This window comes from Bemisia tabaci, chromosome 1 (assembly GCF_918797505.1).
Source record: "Bemisia tabaci chromosome 1, PGI_BMITA_v3".
Classification (NCBI taxonomy): domain Eukaryota; kingdom Metazoa; phylum Arthropoda; class Insecta; order Hemiptera; family Aleyrodidae; genus Bemisia; species Bemisia tabaci.
The window spans coordinates 58,165,083-58,182,609 of record NC_092793.1 but is presented as its reverse complement, the minus strand read 5'-3'; the positions used below and the strand labels follow the sequence as shown (position 1 = coordinate 58,182,609).

The 17,527-nt window shown below is 40.3% G+C and overlaps 1 protein-coding gene across 1 annotated transcript in view; it reads left to right on the top strand.

Moving 5' to 3' along the window:
* Positions 1-10,260: 10,260 nt before the first annotated feature.
* The window catches only part of LOC109043181 (cytochrome P450 4C1), a 31,552-nt gene continuing 24,285 nt past the window's right edge, over positions 10,261-17,527 (top strand). The window contains exon 1 of the mRNA XM_019060298.2: positions 10,261-10,500. Coding sequence (XP_018915843.2) covers positions 10,293-10,500 — 208 coding nt within the window. The 5' untranslated portion in view covers positions 10,261-10,292. The remainder of the gene's footprint in view (positions 10,501-17,527) is intronic.

The following is a 17,527-nucleotide window of genomic DNA, read 5'->3' as shown; positions in this document are numbered from 1 at the left end:
TTCCTCCCAAAATTTTGAAAACCCGTGAACTCCTCGCCATTAATTTACAGAATTCCGTATGCCTGGGCATTTGATAAAATGCCTGATTTGACTAATTGCCTTCGAAAAATGGACGACCAAGTAACTTTAACCATAAAGCCCTTAGTCATTGCTAAAATCCGTAGAGGAATCCGGGAAGAAATCAGGATTTTGGCGGGGAAATTGGGACTGGAAGCCGGTTGCGCGGCGTGGAATCCCCACGCTGCGCCGCGGCGCGGGAAACCGTCGACTTGCTCCTCCACGTGCGGACGTCAGCGTCTTGAGCGTCAACTCAGTTCTGGATGCGGTGCCGCTGCGCGGTGCGGATGGGAGAAGCGATCCTATCCTACCCCCATTAAAAATTTATAATAGCGTCTCGCTGCGGCACTTGACCTGTCTGCCGCCCCGCCGGCCACCACCTCAACAACGCATTGCCGCATGCCGATGGATGAGGTGAGGTGCCCTGTAACCCCCGACCAGGTAAGTCCCTCCCTCGCCCCCTCTGCCCCCGCCCCCACCCCCGGTGGAGGGTCCATGTGCCCCGATCCTTGCTCCCGTTCGGGGCTCACCCGTCCCCGTCGCATCGCACAGTCGATCGAGCACGGAGAAAAAAACTTCGTGCATGGGACCCGAAGTTGAGGTCATGTGTATCCCTGAAGTTTTCTGATCACGCATCCAAAAACTTGAGGTCGAGCTGCCGAAGTTCGGGTAAGACATCGAGGCACTTCGGTATGTACCGGAGTACTTCAGACGTGTGACCCGAACCCTTCGGTAAATATCGAAGTACTTCAGATTTCTGACCCGAACTTCGGCAACTGGACCTTTAGTTTTTAGATGCTTGATCCGAAAACTTCAGGGATCCACATGGCCTCTACTTCGGGTCCCACGCACAAAGTTTTTTTCTCCGTGAGAAAATGAGAGAGGACAAAATTTGGAAACTTTAAAAGCTCATAACTCCGTTCATAAAAAACTTTGAGGTTCTGAAAGTGGTTCTATTGGTTTTTTCATGAAATTTTATCCTAGCGGCACCTCTCGAAGTATAAAAAATGACAAATTAACACAGAAATTTGCAGTTTTATTCAAAAATTTCATGCCCGACCATTCTAATTCCCTTGATTCACTGTGCGTCGGCTTTCCTCTTCACTGTTTCTTAATTCTATTCCTCCGGCATTTGTCCGGCGACGAATAGGTGAAGCAGCCCATCGCACAAGAACAATCATTCCAGGGTGTCATTTCGGATAATTTGGGGGAGAAAATAATATTTGAAGCGAAGGAGTAAATTTGCACCGAAAAAAATGAAGATAAAACGAAGAAATAAATATTGCATCTTACGTGTCCAAAATGTGTCTAGTGATTTAGGGATGCTGTTTTGAAAGTCCCCGCGGTTAATGTCAAATCCTGGGTATGAGAACTTAACTGCTTTTATAAGGACCTTGGGCATTTGTAGTGGAGCTTTGAAAGTTACGCGAGCGCAACATAGATGAAGATAAGGAAGACTAATTTAGTGTCGCTTTTTGACTTTTCTCTTAAACAGGAACAATACCTTAGTAGCAACATCAAGCGGAGCATTGAGCGTTCACGCCTCGCGCCATCGCGCCTTCAATTTTGCATATGCAACACGGACGTCTTTCAAGTTCGAATAGTTGTATCTCTGCTCTGCGCCATCATCAACACTCTCTTTCCTTATTGTGTTTTCCCTCAATTGTTTTTTCTTAGGAAAAAGACCACCAGACACACTTTTGCACACATTTTTGACAGCATTTTAACTTTTTCGGTACTTTCGGGTAAGTTCTTGTATTTTCATAAAACATTTCCGGAAAGTAGATTAAAATTTGCACATTTACCGCAATTATTTTGGAATTCAAGACGAAGGAGTACGCCCTTAACCTCAAAAAACGTCACTTAGAGAATACAAAGGGGCTTTTATTGAAGAGGTGACCTTAAATGGAACACTCGAGGCAATTTAGGTCCCATAACATTTTAAGGTAACATTTGCAATCTTCCCACATTTTCCAGATTTGCCTCGGAGCAAATATTTCCTATCTCTAGCTATTTTTTGGATACCTCCCCGTAAAGTTTAGATGAAAGGTGTCCTCGGGGCATAACCTGGGTTTCCCACAGAGGGTTCATGTGCGGTTTCATGGACTACAAGAGGCGTCGGCGCGCAAGTGCGGTAAATCGGTTTACCGGTTCCACTGCCTAGTGACAGTCAATGCCAGATGCAGTGCACCACGTGCCTGAGACACTCATAGCATAGAGGACCCTAAGTAACGGCGTCTGGAGTCTATAACGCGTGCGCCCATGAAATTCGTGTGCGCTGACTTTGACCCCCGATCGACCTTGACCTTAATTCAAGCCGCTGCGCCGCTTATGTAACCACCCGCTTGCCACCGCCACCGCCACCGGCCGCCGGAATTCGCGTGGGTGCTTTTCACCACCCCCTCATTCAGAGAAATTCGGAGGCAACAGCTTGCAACGAACCATTACCATGTGTCTTCCACCCTGAATTGGCTCAACTGAACGCCCTCCTGAGTGAAGGACGTATCTTGATTTTCACGTGAGCCCTGTTCTCCGTATAATTCCATGTTTCCCTGGGCTCATGTGAAAATGACGCCCTTACGTCACCCAGTGGAACGAGTCAATTCGAGAAGTCGGACATGAAATTTTTGACTAAAACTGCACATTTTTATGTTTATCTCGCCACATTTTAAACTTTAAGGGGTACTTCCTGAAGAAAATGTCACGAGGAAACCAATGAAACCATTTTTAGAACCTCAAAGTTTTGTATAGACGGAGTTATAAGCGTTTAAAGTTTCCAAATTTTGTCCGACCCGTCCTATTGACTCGATCCAGTGGGCGTCAAAGGGACGACGAGCAGGTTCAGGCCTTCCATTAGGATTATCGAGAAAAATGTAAACAAACCTAATCCAGTAGTGTGCTCTTTAAACTGAATAGTAGGTTTGCAAGGACGAGCATTATTATCTTACCGTGCCACACCAAAAAAAAGTCGTCATGTTTGAGCTATCATTATACGTGCCAAACACGACTAACTTTTACTGAGAAAGAATTTGCAAAACTGACGTGAACACGGCTGCGTTCAATTGGAATACCTTATACTGTATTACTCATTGAGAATGTGATATTGATGCTCCATACTGCAATCCTGCAGCACGTGGAGAATGGGATCAAAAGTGCAGAACCACATTCCAAACTTTTCACGACTACGCCATTTGAAATAATGCAGCTGAATGCACTCTTTTGCAAGTTGAGTTTTTATCGAGGAAAGATCATCAAATTACTTTCCATTTGGCTTTTTAGGGCGTAAACATAGGTGAAAGCATTTGAGTGTTTCCAGATTTCCTCCGATATAGTATTTATTTTCGGTACAATTTATGCATGTTTTTCCTCGAGGCTCTTAGGGATCACTTTCTGAAGACAGCTCTCCGACAATTTTTGGAAGAAAATTCACAAAGGGAGATTCGCATTTCCTGCGAAGGAATTTGGCAACATTTTAATGTTTTTCCTGAGCATGGCTGAAGAGTTCGGTAAAGCGAGTCGGATTGACGTGCGTTAAAGTGCAATGGAAGCCTCGTTGAGCAGCCAATATTTTCACATCATATTTATCCACATAAGGGAACCAATCGCGGACTGTGGTAATCGATGACGTCACAAACACGCTCATCAACGGCTATTCCCTCGAGGTACCATTGAAAGCCCGACGCTGACTGCAGTGAGGCCATCGTACACGTGGAGTCACTCTCAAGGTTGTGGAGCCTCCCAGACCCTGATGAATGCGCCCGAAACAACATTCGATGCAACGTCCTTATACTGCATCGACCACATCATCCCACAAGCACAAAAGTGTACCATGGAGTAGGTATATTAAGTCGTTCTGTAAATCGGAGAGCTGGCGCCAATTTTAAGAATTTTCCATATCCCAAATTACGAAATTTCTGTGTCACGCTGGGTCTTTTTTTCGATACACAATCGATTGTTTTCGATACACAATCTATTGTTCGATACACGAGGACTCGGCTATCCGATGCAAACAAAGATGATAGGAATTATTACGTATTCTACACCGCCATTTTGGATCGAAAATGTATCGAAAAAGTAACCGAAATCTCGGTGCACACTCGGCTCGGAACTCGTCGACCAGGTCATGGCGCCAGCTCTCACATTTACATTACGACTCTGTGTAAGACTGTATGAAGAGTACTGCCAGACTCGCAGAAAGTGCCTTTTAAAGAAATGTGACCACTTCTGAATTTCCGCCGGTGAAATACAAATTTTCTTAAAACTTGACGAGCCCTTCGGATTTTTTACAAGGATTGTGCGCCCACCATATATTAAAATGTTTTTTGAAAAGCATAATTTTCATTTCCGCTGACAAAGCAGTGGTTAAAAAGTCTCGTTGTTGCCAGATTGCACTATGAATTGTTGGGTCCAGTTTCAGTTTTTCTCTGTAGTTCTCGAAATCGAAAATGCGATATTTTCCTCCGAAAATTGGTGGGCGAGAAGCTCAATTTAGACTGCGCTATTGTGGTGTGATGGTAACTTCTGAGCAATTCCACTCGCGTTTGACAACTTTTCTCTCAACACAATCAGTTTTCTGCAGCCCAATTTCGACAATGATGGGTCAGTTGCGTTGGTCACCGAATCGTGTTTTGATGTTTGATTCTTGTAAGCTTATAGCTAAAAATAATAAGATCCGTATAAAGAGCATTTCTCTACGGTCAATATTAATCGAGACATCGTGCTTTGAAAAATTTGTCATCCACCGCATTAGGGACTTCCTTGGTTTCTTCCCTCCTGCTTTTATCAGATTTTCATGTTAATAGTAACCAATAAAAATGTGTGTCTCACTGATTGACGATACCAGGGCGAAAGAGACCGAAAAGGTGGCGTGAAAGAAGACTTTTCCTAGTCCTAGTAAAGAGCGTTTTAAATAATTTATCAATGATCTCATTAGTCCTTTTTGTGAAATTTAGGATCTCTTCTCCTTACAGTAAAAACTACCTTGTCAAAAAATAGCACAATATGTAAGAGGAAAATACGCTTTCACCTTAAGTCGTTTTTTTTCATAAATTCTTACTCTGCGCGTTTACAGGAAAATTCTATGCCAAATTTAAATCAATATTGAAATATAAACAGGTGAAAAATGAGAATTAACATAGGACCGGTCACATAGCGTCTTATGGACCGCTTACCGATCAGTCCATGAGACGCCATGTAATTGGGCCAAGGTTAAAGTCGATTTTCTCTAAAAGCCCAATCTTCACCGACACTGCGTGCCCATCCTTAACAAGGCAGTTTGTGTACAAAGTTAAGGATAGATTCGCCAATTTTTGGAACCACGAGATTCTCAATAGCAGGGTCGCAGATTCCGGAATGTCCCTAAAGGAAAGCTAATAAGTAGAGTACACTCAAAACATGTTTATCTAAAACCAATTATATCCTCTTCCGCTTTGACGAATGGAAATGGGATTATTCTAAATAATATTTCACCCGCAAATTTCTCAACGCTGGTCGAATATATTTTCGATCAAGTAATTTCTAAGAGAGCGCCGCACAGTGAAACGATTCAATCCGAGAGGTCGGACATGTTGACTAAATCTGCAAATTTTGATGTTTATCTCTCCACGTTTTAAATTTGAAGGGGTGCTTCAAGAAGAAAATTTCACGGGAAAACCGATGGAACCAGCGTTTAAAGTTTCTACATTTTGTCCGATCTCTCCCATTCGCTCGATCCACCGTGCGCCGCGCAGTTTTTGGCAAGGAGGCAGATAGAGGTTCGGAGGATCGGGTTTGGAATTTTCGCGAGTCTGCAATAGAGTTCCTAGAAGAAATGACAATGATGTTCCTGGAATGAGGAACAATGACAGTCATTAGCTGTTCTCGCGTCGCACAGTGGAACGATGAGCTTTCAAGAGAGGTCGGCCAGGAATTTTTTGGCCGAAACCGTAAATATTCGTGTTCATTTTAGTCACATTAGAAGTACGTCTTGACTAAAAATACCACGCTCCCGGGCGCTTCGCACCCTCTGCAGTGGCGAGGCGTGAATAATCGATTTTCGATATATCCCCATTTAAACCTATGGAAAAGGATCGGTAAACAGAGTGTTCGCAACGAACACCTAAATAATCGATTCTTTACCATAGTTTCAAACGGGGAAATATCGAAAATCGATCTTTCATTCCTCGCCACTGCTTCTGAGGTTCCTTTTGTGGCCTGTGTGAGTTAATCTGAATAAAGCGGGCCCCTTTGCAGACTATCTCCTATTGGTAGCCGCAAGAATCATGAAAAGCGACTCAGGAGAGTGGTAGAACGAACTGTAGCAAAAAATGAAAATTTAAAAGCTCTGAGAGCTTATTGTAATGATGTAGACCGGCGTGGCGAGCCAGCGCACAGTGGATCGAGTCCGTTAGAGAGGTCGGACATGACATTTTTTGCTAAAACTGCAAATTTTAATGTTTATTTCGCCACACTTTAAACTTTAAGGAGTGTTTCTTGAAGAAAATTTTACGAGGAAACCAATAAAGCCCTTTTTAGAACCTCAAAATTTTGTAAAACGAAGTTACAAGCGTTTAAAGTTTCCCAATTTTGTCCGACCTTTCCTACTGACTCTATCCACTGTTGGACGCTCAGAGCAATAATTATGCACAAAGTATTCGCGTTAATAATTCGGAGTTCCGGTCCTAGTTTGATCCTAAATTTTTGGCCATTGCGTGTGTATAACTGCTACTAAATTGTACACTGCGTCGTAGTTGCGATTGAGAAAATAAGTCGGAAGCTGTACAAAAACATCGAAACCGTATATACTCCGTTTCAATGGTCCGTGACCTCGCGCAGTGGGATGCCCACGAACACAATGGTGAACCGAAATCTATCAACAAACCGTCTGGACGATTTAACACCGATAAGCTCGCGTATCTTAATGGCTTGTAGAGCTGACGCCAAGGTGAAAATATGTAATTTTTGCCCAGCACACGTGGACCAAGCAGTGGATGAATTTTGGTTTTTTAGAAGAGGAACTTTTCGGCTCCTCGGAAAAACCTTGAATAGTAGTTACTTGTACTGCGTTAAGCAGAAAAGGAACCAAGCCGCATCAGCTATTGCCAAAAACTAGGCAGTTTAATTTTCTACGAGAAAACGTGTATGCGGATTCCTTTGAAGATTTTAAGGTATTTGCTTTGTACAAAGCAGAAAATTCACTGAGATTTGCACAAAAATCCGTACAACCGACTTCATGTTAGCTGATACGGCTTGCTTCCTCTCTGTTTAACACGGTTCACTTACAATCAGACTGAAGAGAAATAATATAATTCATGTCAAATGCTATCTACATAGATTACACATTTGAGATGCGACTTTCATGAATGATTTAATTTCAGAGTAAGTTTAAAATAAATGTCTCCTAAGAACCATGCATAATTAAACAAAATTTGACATAAACGCACCAAGTTACATTTTGAAAAAAAAAAAAAAAAAAAAAATCAGTCGGAGTGTTTTGAATTCAAATTATCAAAAATTCAAAGTTGAGAAAAAAAAATTTGATTGTGAAAACAACCGTTAAAAATTGCTTTAACATTGAGTCATGAGTGAAACTTCGAACCTGTTCCCCTTGATTAAGACTTGATGCGGATGCGATTTTGTGCACTTCTGTGAAATTCCGTCAAATTGAATGATTCTTTTAAAATGAATAGATTTGAAACTTTCAAATTTTGAAGGGTGTATTCCATATATTTCGAAAAGAAAAGAAAAACAATAAAAATGTCGTTGAATTCGGGATGAAATTCCTTCGTCACGTTGCAGAATAAATCGTTTCGCCAAGCATTCACGAAGAATGGGAGAGCTTATTTTTTATGCAGTAAAAAAATATTATATCAATCAACAACGTCCCATCAACACTTAAGATCCTGTGCACTATGCACCAAATTGCGCAGAGTGCTGTTTTGTAAAGGAATAAATTAAATTGACGGAGAATCAAGAGTATTGATTTTTTTTACCGTTTTCTTCAGATCCATGATATGGATTTCCCTGAAAACAGCCTGAGCCAATCGCATGAAACACGCACAAATGCTACATTTTGCCTCTAAAATACACATGAAAGAAATTTTTGAAAGAGGTATTCCCAAATCGATTAGTTCAGGCGGTTGGAAAATACGCCAGGTTTTGAAGTTGCTCTCTGCCTGGTCATGAAAGTAAGAGGTGACAGCTATTTCCTTACGTAACGTTACGCAATACGGCGAATTTAAAATATTTACGATCCCACGTGCCCACCTGATACCTTTTGAATATTAAAATCGATTTAAGAAGCATATTGATTTTGAAATAATCCTTTTCCATTCAACACCAGGTCTCGTCAAAATAGATTTTTGGGGTGTCCCGACCAATGCAATCCTCTGTCTCCAATTTGTGACAAGGGCCAGAAACGATAAAGAGGTCCTCGAAGATATGGCTTGATATTGAGTTGAGAGGTATAGTTTTGAGGATTTGCACAAATTCATTCATGATGGCTAAGTTGAAAACTAATAATAAGATTTACTCACATAAAAATCCCACAAAATCCAGCCGAAAACAACGAATTTTAATAGGACGAGGAAAGAATCGACCCATCAGAAAACACGAGTACTCTCGTACAATTTATTCAAACTCTCGCCTCGCGGGCGCGTATCACACGAACCGTATGTTCACATCTTTTTTGGCGTAACAAACACAAATAATTATCCCATTCTCAACCAATGGCTTCCAACAGCTCTACTACTTTGCACCGCAATTTTTTCGCACATTTGGTGGTTGTCAACTTGTTTCAGTCTGTAACAACTGCATGACATGTGATAGAGTCAGAAACAATGGTTCATAGGCGGAAAAAATAAAAATGAGGTAACTATCGCAGCGGGTCTGGTTGGCTCTTAAGGAACATTTTGAGACTACTTAAAATAACCTCTGATCATAATCAGACAGGTGCAAAGCGCTTCCTGGCGTTCTACAATCCCCATCAAACTCCACTATTCCTTACCAAACCATGAACCCTTTGGTAATCTCGGACTACGGCATTTCGGATTCATTTTCTTCCATACTCTTTCTTATTGAGCGCCGTGTGCGCATCATTGCGCAAGAAGAGCTCGATCTGGAAACTTTTTATTTTTGAAAATCAATTTTTGAAGTTTTCGATAGGTAAATTTCTACACTTATTGAGGAATTCAACATTGGGCAGAAGCCAATTTATGTGTTTCAAAGAGCTAAAAAAAATATGGACGAGCAGACTTGAAAACTGCCGGGTACCGTTCGCCAGTCAGAGGTGGATTGCCTCGTCCTCTCTAAAGCAGGCACAAATCACGGCTGTGATTTTCGATTTGAGTTCCTCGTTAGGGACAGGCGTGAGGGGGAATAGTAAGTACCCCGAAAGTTATCACGCGGGAAAATCATTATCCACGCAAACTGCAAAATTAATACATGGAAAGAGGAAAATGATAAAAAAAAGGCGAAGGAGAAAAAGAAGAAGATGTTAGAGAGAGAAAATGAGAGGAAGGAGAAGGAAAATGGGGAGAAAAAGAGGAAAAGGAGGAAGAAGGAGAAAAAAAGGAGGAGCGAGAATAGAACGAAGGAGGTGGAGAGAGAAAATAAGAGGAAGGAGAAGGAGAGTAAGGAGAAAAAAAGGGAAACATGAAGAAGGAGATAAAACAGGAGGAGGGAGAATAGAACCAAGGAGTTGGAGAGAGAAAAGGAGAGGAACGGGAAGGAGAATCAGGAAAAAATAAATAAAAGGAGGAGAAAAACAGGAGGAAGGAGAATAAAACGAAGGAGTTAGAGAGGGAAAAAGAGATGAAGGAGAAGGAGAATAAGGAGAAAATGAATAAAAGGAGGGAGAGGGAGAAAAACAAGAGGATGGAGAATAGAACGAAGGAAGTAGAGAGGAAAGAAAGAAAGGGAAAGGAAAGATAAAAGGATGAAGAAATAGAGAACGGGGCACAAGGAGACTCGAGGAATAAACGTGAGAATCTCTGAAAAATTAAATAAATAAACAGAGGTATGTTTGTCGCCACGGCTGGAACCCATAGGATTTGATTTGCGCCCCTCAGAAGTGCGTAGTTTTTGTGCCCCTCCTGACGGGCCTGAGTAGCCCTCGGAGCCGAGGAGCCCCGAGGAGGGTGGCCTCCGGTGGTGGGACGACCGGAGCCGGGACGGGCCAGCGCGGTGGTCGGTGGAGCGGAGGTGGAGGCGCTATATAAGCTTTGAGTAGGTACGGACCAAGTTCACTTGTCGCGATAATGGTTACGGCAGCGAGTATGAGTATGAGTGCGGGTGAGTGGGCCTGGCGGCCGGTCAGCGGCGTTCTAGCCGCCATCGTGTGTGTGTTGGTGTTGGTGGTTTTGCTCATTCGCAGGCGTCGCTATGTCGCCTTCTACGAGAATATTCCCGGTCCCAAAGGATATCCCGTTATAGGAAATGTACTCCAACTTCTCGGGCCTCAGACAGGTCAGTTCCCATTCTCTTTCATAGAGTCGCTAGATTTTAAGCCTCGGAACCTACATTCGTCGCAAGCAAATTTTTTAGGAGCATTATCAATTTGAGTGAGGTTGGATGAATTTTAAAAGGAACTTGGAGTCAAAACCTCTTTGAGAATTCCTTACGTGTCCGTGGAAAAGATACCTACCTTGGTCACCAAAAACTCAACATTGAGTCATTAACGTCACAGCAGAGAGGGGTGGGTGTTCAAGGAACATTTTCGGACAAAACAAAATGTCAAACAAAATTGGAGGCAAAGCGACAAAAAGTTTGCACTTCCAAAGAGCAAATGTCTCCGGTCCCAAGAGACATCTTATCAGAAAACTCCTTTAATTTCAGGGGCCTCAGATAGCGGATCAGTGCGCATTCTATCTCATGAAATTAGAGATCCTCAGTCTTGTAAGTGGAGGCCTCCATTCATGAATCCTCATAAAATTTTTAGGAACTATTTTCAATTTTCTGAGGTCGGATTGTGAGGGAAAAATTGACTCAAAACCTCCCTGAGAGTCCTTTTCGTATGAGTGTTTACCAAGGAAAGTACTTCAGTCCGAAAAACCTAAAAATTGAGTTACTGACCCCACAACGCAGGAGGTTGTTCTGAGAATATTTTCGAGCAAAAACAAAAATGCCAGACGAAACTCCACTCATGGGTATTTAAGTATTGCAGTTCCTAAAAGTAGTTCCAAGAGGAAAGTTTTTGAAATTCTAATCCTCCGTTTTAATAGGCACGAAATTGCGCAACTTTGCGCCCTGTGACCCTCTCTCGGTACATAAATGATCAAAATCGCTTGCAATAAATATTTTCAGGACTATATGCGGATCTAACAAAGGAAAGCGCGAGACGAAGAAGAATAGATTTTCAGAGAAAAGCTAGGTATTGTGCCTTGATTGGATCGCATGGCATCTCATGGGTCGGTCTCGCGTCAATACTAGTTTTTCGAACATTTTATACAATTATTTCAATTTTTGTCATAATTTTGCAATAATGACGTCCTCATTCCAAACACGCACTAGGAAAGCTAAAAAAAAAAAAAACGGTATCGATATCGGCCTTTTTCGTCTGTTACATAATGTGCAATTTCATTTTGTGATTGTTTTTAGTTTGCCTTATTGCACTGATGGTCTGTGCAAGATAGTGAATTTTAATGTTTCTGAATAAAAACAAAGTGTGGCTCGGAATTATCTGTGCCAAAAAATAGATGAAACTTTAAAAATGTTCTATTTAAACGCGATCACTTCAAAGGATGAAAATTTGAAAATGTTTCAAAGTTTGGAATTTAGATTTCGAAGAAGAAGTTAATTCTGATTCAAATGAGGTCCTGCGCGCGGCCCCAAGGGCTCAGAATTTTGTGTAGTTCAAGATGAATATGAAGACAATCTTCAAGACGCTGCGAAGCAGCACATAGTGTTTAAGACTAATTTTCGACGACCTTGCCCCCTCTCTCCTCCTTGACCTTCCCGACCAGCAAACTCCAGGTTAATGTCACAACTAATTGAAAGCAGAGGATCTGCAGGCATTTCCGTTACATTTCGTTTGTAATCTTTTCTTTACTTGTATTTTTTTAAAATTGAAATAACGCCTCTCTACCCCTCTGATTGTTCTGATTTGCCCTTGATTTGCTATCTATGAAAATTTGCCTGAAATCTTCGGAAGCTAGTCAAATTAATACTGGGTATTTTCAAAAATTCATTTAACTCACCTACAAGCAGAGGAAAATGTTGAAATATTGGAGAAAATATAAAATTCTGAATGACGACATATATTAAAGTGCATAGAAAAAGGCAGCGCTCTATTTTGTATTCACATTCACATTACAAGTAGGTACAAGTGGCGTTCCGAGAAAACGTCATGCAAAATTGCTGCACTGGAAGAAACGAGAAATTTCGCCTTATGTTTTATGTAAAAATTTAAAGAAAATCTGAATCGCACCTGAAATTAGGCATATATGTTTAAATTTCAACGACATCATATGTATTTTCATCCAAAACTGTTTCCTAATCAAAATGTTGGGAGTAACAAGAAGGAGTGAGAAGGAAAAAATAAAGGTATCGAAATTGCAGTCGAGAGCCTATGCCATTTCTTGATACAGATCTTGCCTCGCAGTAAATTTTTTCGAACCGCATCTTGACGGATCTTGATGGACGGTCTTCTGTGTAAGCTTCAAAGATTGATAGTAAATCGACGGTGAAAGTCGGCAATCACATAACTCGGTTTGCGACGTCGCAGACTTCCTGTCATACTTTATTTTTTAAACGGAAAATTAGTCAACGGTAATTCTTTAAAACTGCCGTGATTTTTCTTCTATGTGCGAGGAAAATTCTGCAAAAACTTCAAGGAATCATGTCCATTTGTTCTCCTTTAAAAAAATAACATAGTTGCGGAGATTTTCAGACACCGCAAACGAGTTATGTGATTGCCGACTTGCACCGTCGAAATAAATAATATAATATGCGAAAATAAATAATCATTCCTATTTTCCCAACGTAGGTACAGAAACGCAACTAATGATTTCGTATGAGTTTTTGGTGAGCTGATTGGTACGTAAGCTTATTTGAAGGTGCCTCAACAAAACAAAGCATTTACATGTTGATATTACCTTTCTCCCGATCACTTGTTATCAGATTTTAGGCGATAGCTATTTCAATGTTACGTACACATCATCATCAGGCCACTTGGATTTGGTAAACACCAAAATCTGATAACAAGTGATCGGGAGAAAGGTAATATCAACAAACAAAATGCAGCCCGATAAATAGAAGTTCAACTTCAAAGCATTTACACCTTAAAAAAGGGAGATCGATACTGAGAGATAATAACGATTAGTTCAAAATGGGCCCTTCGATCAAATCCGTGTCTGAGCATTGAGATTGTGAATATTTTGATCGAGCGCCGACTCTTGGATCCTCATTTCAGCTTTCAAATCTTATTCTCACGCAGTTTAATTTTTTTGCTAATATCCACTTTCCTCTTTTATTCCTTATTGGTGTCATTTTTTTGTTTATTAACAGCTATACAAACTAATGGAACCTTTAACTGACAGACAGTCATGCAGAGAATAACACAATTTTTTGGTTTCCAAAGAGTATGGATCACCACATTTCGCCCATAAAAGTACTCTCGATTAAACGATCTTCAAAAAGCAAAGCTCGTGAAAATTTGTCTCCAAAAAGAAATGTTCCAATCGTCCGCAGACTCTCACTAGCTCCGAAATTCACACTCGACAGTCTAATCGATCTGAAGGGCAACGATCCACGTCATCATTGAGAGCGCTTTGCTCTGATCGCACTGGGGAAAAAAAAAGAAAAGAAAAAAAAGAGAAAAAAACACATTGGATCTAGAGTCCAGATTCTTGAAAACATTGACAAGAAAACGGACTCTTGATTCAATCAGATTTAAGCTTAAATCAAAAGGAAATCCGCTCAGATTAAGAGGCTTGGTTCTTGATTTAAGCTTAAATCTGATTGAATCAAGAGTATTTTTTCTTGTCGATATTTTTAAGAGTCTGGACTCTAGATCCAATACGTTTTTTTTCCAGTGCGCAACTTCGGACCTCGAGCAACTATTATAACTCCTTGGGAATCAAATTGCATATCAGTCAAATGAAGGAACCTCTAGTGAATCCATCGATTAACTGCTATTTGGTATGGTATCTATGAGCCCGAAGGAAACAAGAGAAACTAAAGACAGCATAAGCTGTCGAGGAGAGGGACATTTAGAGATTTGCTTGCTTTTATTTTTTCCTCGATGCGGCCTTGTCACGAAATTTAAAATAGAAATTATGCAACAAGTAGACAATTTGTTTTGCAAAAAATGTGGATCTTTTGATCGATCGAAATCCGCAACGTGGGAAATTCGATCGATTTCATCGACGATATCGTTACTTTTTCCCCTGTTATTGAAACCCCACCGTCATCTCAAGCAATTTCAACACAAAGATTGAGAAAATTTCCTAATCTACTTGTAGGTTTTTTTTGAAGGGTTTTAGGGAGGATTTTAAGTTCTTCATTCGCATGCAGGAATATGAAACTCTTATGTGCTCGCCTACAGAAAATACTTTATGACCGAACTTAGTCGCATTGACTTAATAAATAAGAACATTAACGAGAATAAATCGAACGGTTTTGCACTCCAGTTTCACCCCGTACGCCCACCTCTTCCCTTTACCTCAGAGAGATACCCGAAACAACGCGTGTCTTCCACAGCTTTTGGTTTGAACACGTGAAAATAGCCACCATCGGTCTGTTCGTTGATTGTCTAAAGTTGTTTAGGCTTTCAAGTATACGGATTCGAGTTATCGATCAGCAGCCGGATCGTTGAAACTTTAACTGTCTATGTCGGCACGATAAGACAAAACATAGCCCTATCTGCGCCGTGTAATATATCGATTTTCGATTCTTGTCGTGCCGACATGAATTTCAACAATCAGGCTGCTGATCATAAGAAAATATGTCCTCGAAGGGTTTAATTTTCATCAATTGTAAGCTTTGCCATCTTGATGAAAAGGTGCGGTATAGGTATTTTGCCGCACCTCTGGTGTACCTGCTCTGCACGTGGACTGCAGTTGTGGCAAAATCACCACTCGAAAGAGGCAAAGACACACAAAATGAGTGATTAAACACTTGAGGGTTATCATATGTGCCAAATTGGAGAGATCGTGGCAAAAAATATCTCAAGAGTTGCATAATTTTTTGAGAGGTGCAGGCGTTCGGGAAGAGAAAACATGAACCAGCCACGGTGTCAGTTCCAGGAGTAAACAAAACTTATCTTGAGAGACAACTGGTGACTTTATTAAGACAAAATAAGTCTTATTTTTATTGATAATTTTGAAAAAGAAAAAGACTTATGTGCGTTGGTTAGAGCAGGGAAGGCGGGATGAGTGGATAAGAAAGAAGAAGATAAGGGATATGATGAGAATAATTGTAAGAAGAATGAAAGGAGAAAAGGAAGAATAAGAAAAAGAGAGAGATATAAGAAAGTGAGGTGATTATTCTCAACCCTCTTATTTTTCCTCGAGGATTTGAAGGAAGTGGCGAGTGCCTGTAAAGTCAAAACGCCTTCACTTCCGTGTGTATGCAACACAGACTTCCATAGAACCAAAATAGTTGCATCCAGTCATTTAAATAAAATTCGTTCAATATTGGCCGCAAGTGATACTTACTGAGGGTGCTTTGCTTGTTCCACCTATAACTTATCTTAATTACAGTGTTGCTTATCATACCGATGAAATTAACTATCACTGATTTTTATCGCAGTTTTGCCAATTTTCCGATTAAAGAATAGATTGTTTAAATGTATGACAACGTTGTACTAATCCCCGAAAGCGCATAAAGTATAGGTACCTATTAGCATGATTTGTAGAGTTACACTGGCCGCACTGATGACCATTTGTCTTTCAAAAATATAAAGTGTGACAGTAAATCTGTAGTATCAAAAGCCAACATAGACAAATATAATCTCCTAGTTTCAATGAACAGTAGCACGATAAAGTTTAATTAACATGCTCGTGAATATGATATAATCCTCTGCCCTAACCCTACTGAAATGTGAGTTGTGTTTTTGCAAAGGCCGCAAATGAGGTAAAATCTAGTTTTTATGGTTTTAGACTTGTCTCTCATTTTAGACATTCAAAACCTAAATTATACTAACGTGGACATCTTTGGAACATAGTAAGCACGAAATGTCAGGTGATTACATATGGCTACAGTATGTTATAATAAAATAATTTAGGCGATGTTTGGCTCAGCTTCAATTTACGTACTGGAATGCCAACATGAAAATCAATGCAAAATTAAAATTTTAGGGTAAAAAATATATAAGATTCCTAATGTTATGTTCAATTATAAAGATTTTCCCCGTTTAATTTAAAAACTGTGCCTCAAGGTTGGAAAACAATGTTGTTTCTCTCAAATTATAGGACACCGTATTAAACTCTCATAGGAAGCGTTCTTTACCAAAATGTTCCTGATTCCGCAGCCCCCCCCCCCCTTCCTCCACAGAATTTATGCTTACCTGAAACATCACCACTGAATTCTGATTCATTTGTTCACTTTGTAACGGAAGTGTTAATGTACACGCATATCTCCTCGACTTGAAGTCATATTTGCATGTGAATTATCATGGAAAAGCGAATTTATTCGACGCAGCATTCGAAATATCTCGGTAACTCTACATTGTGAGATGAGGAACGAAACAAGTAAGAAAATGCTTACTTAATTGCAGGAGTTAAGAAATGCAGTTTGTAGCTGCTGTATTATATATTCTATGAGGAATAATGCACAAAATATCTACGAGGAAATTCTGCAAAATAATTGTGGGTAAACTTGTTGAATCATGGAAACTTCACATTAATTACTGGTCTCAAATAAAAGTCCCGTTTTTATTTCCTTCGTGCAGTAAAATTAGTTGCAGCTTACAAAACGTGAACTAAACACAACTAGGTTTATGACACATTTCCTGAGAACTTTGTTTAGACCCTGTTCACGATAAAAATTTTCCAGAACTTTCCTGTTAACTTAATGGTTTAACAGGGCAAGTTTCGAAAAACTACCTGGGGCTCGTTCATACGTCGATAGTAAAACTCCCAAACCACGTGGGTATCTCGGTTTGCGGCGTCGCATACATCCAGTCATACTTCAGTTTTCAAAATGAGAGCTACCCAACGTCAATTCTTCAAAAACTCATTGATTTTTCTTCTCTGTGCAAAGAAAATTCTGTGAAATTTTTAAGGAGTCATTGGATTGCATTTTGCAAAAAGGAACCAAGAGCATTGCAATTATGCTAAGATTGTGCAACTTTTTTGTCTCGGAAGAAAACCCCTGATCATCTATAAACATTTCCTATTCTACTCGCTAAAATCTGTAAATTAAAGACAAAAATTACCATATAAATTTCATATTTTTGCACGATTACAGTACTTTTATTGCAAAGGGTGAAGTTGTACAATCTTAGAAACATGGCATTGCTCCTGGTTCCTTTTTTCAGTCCAATTTTAATGTG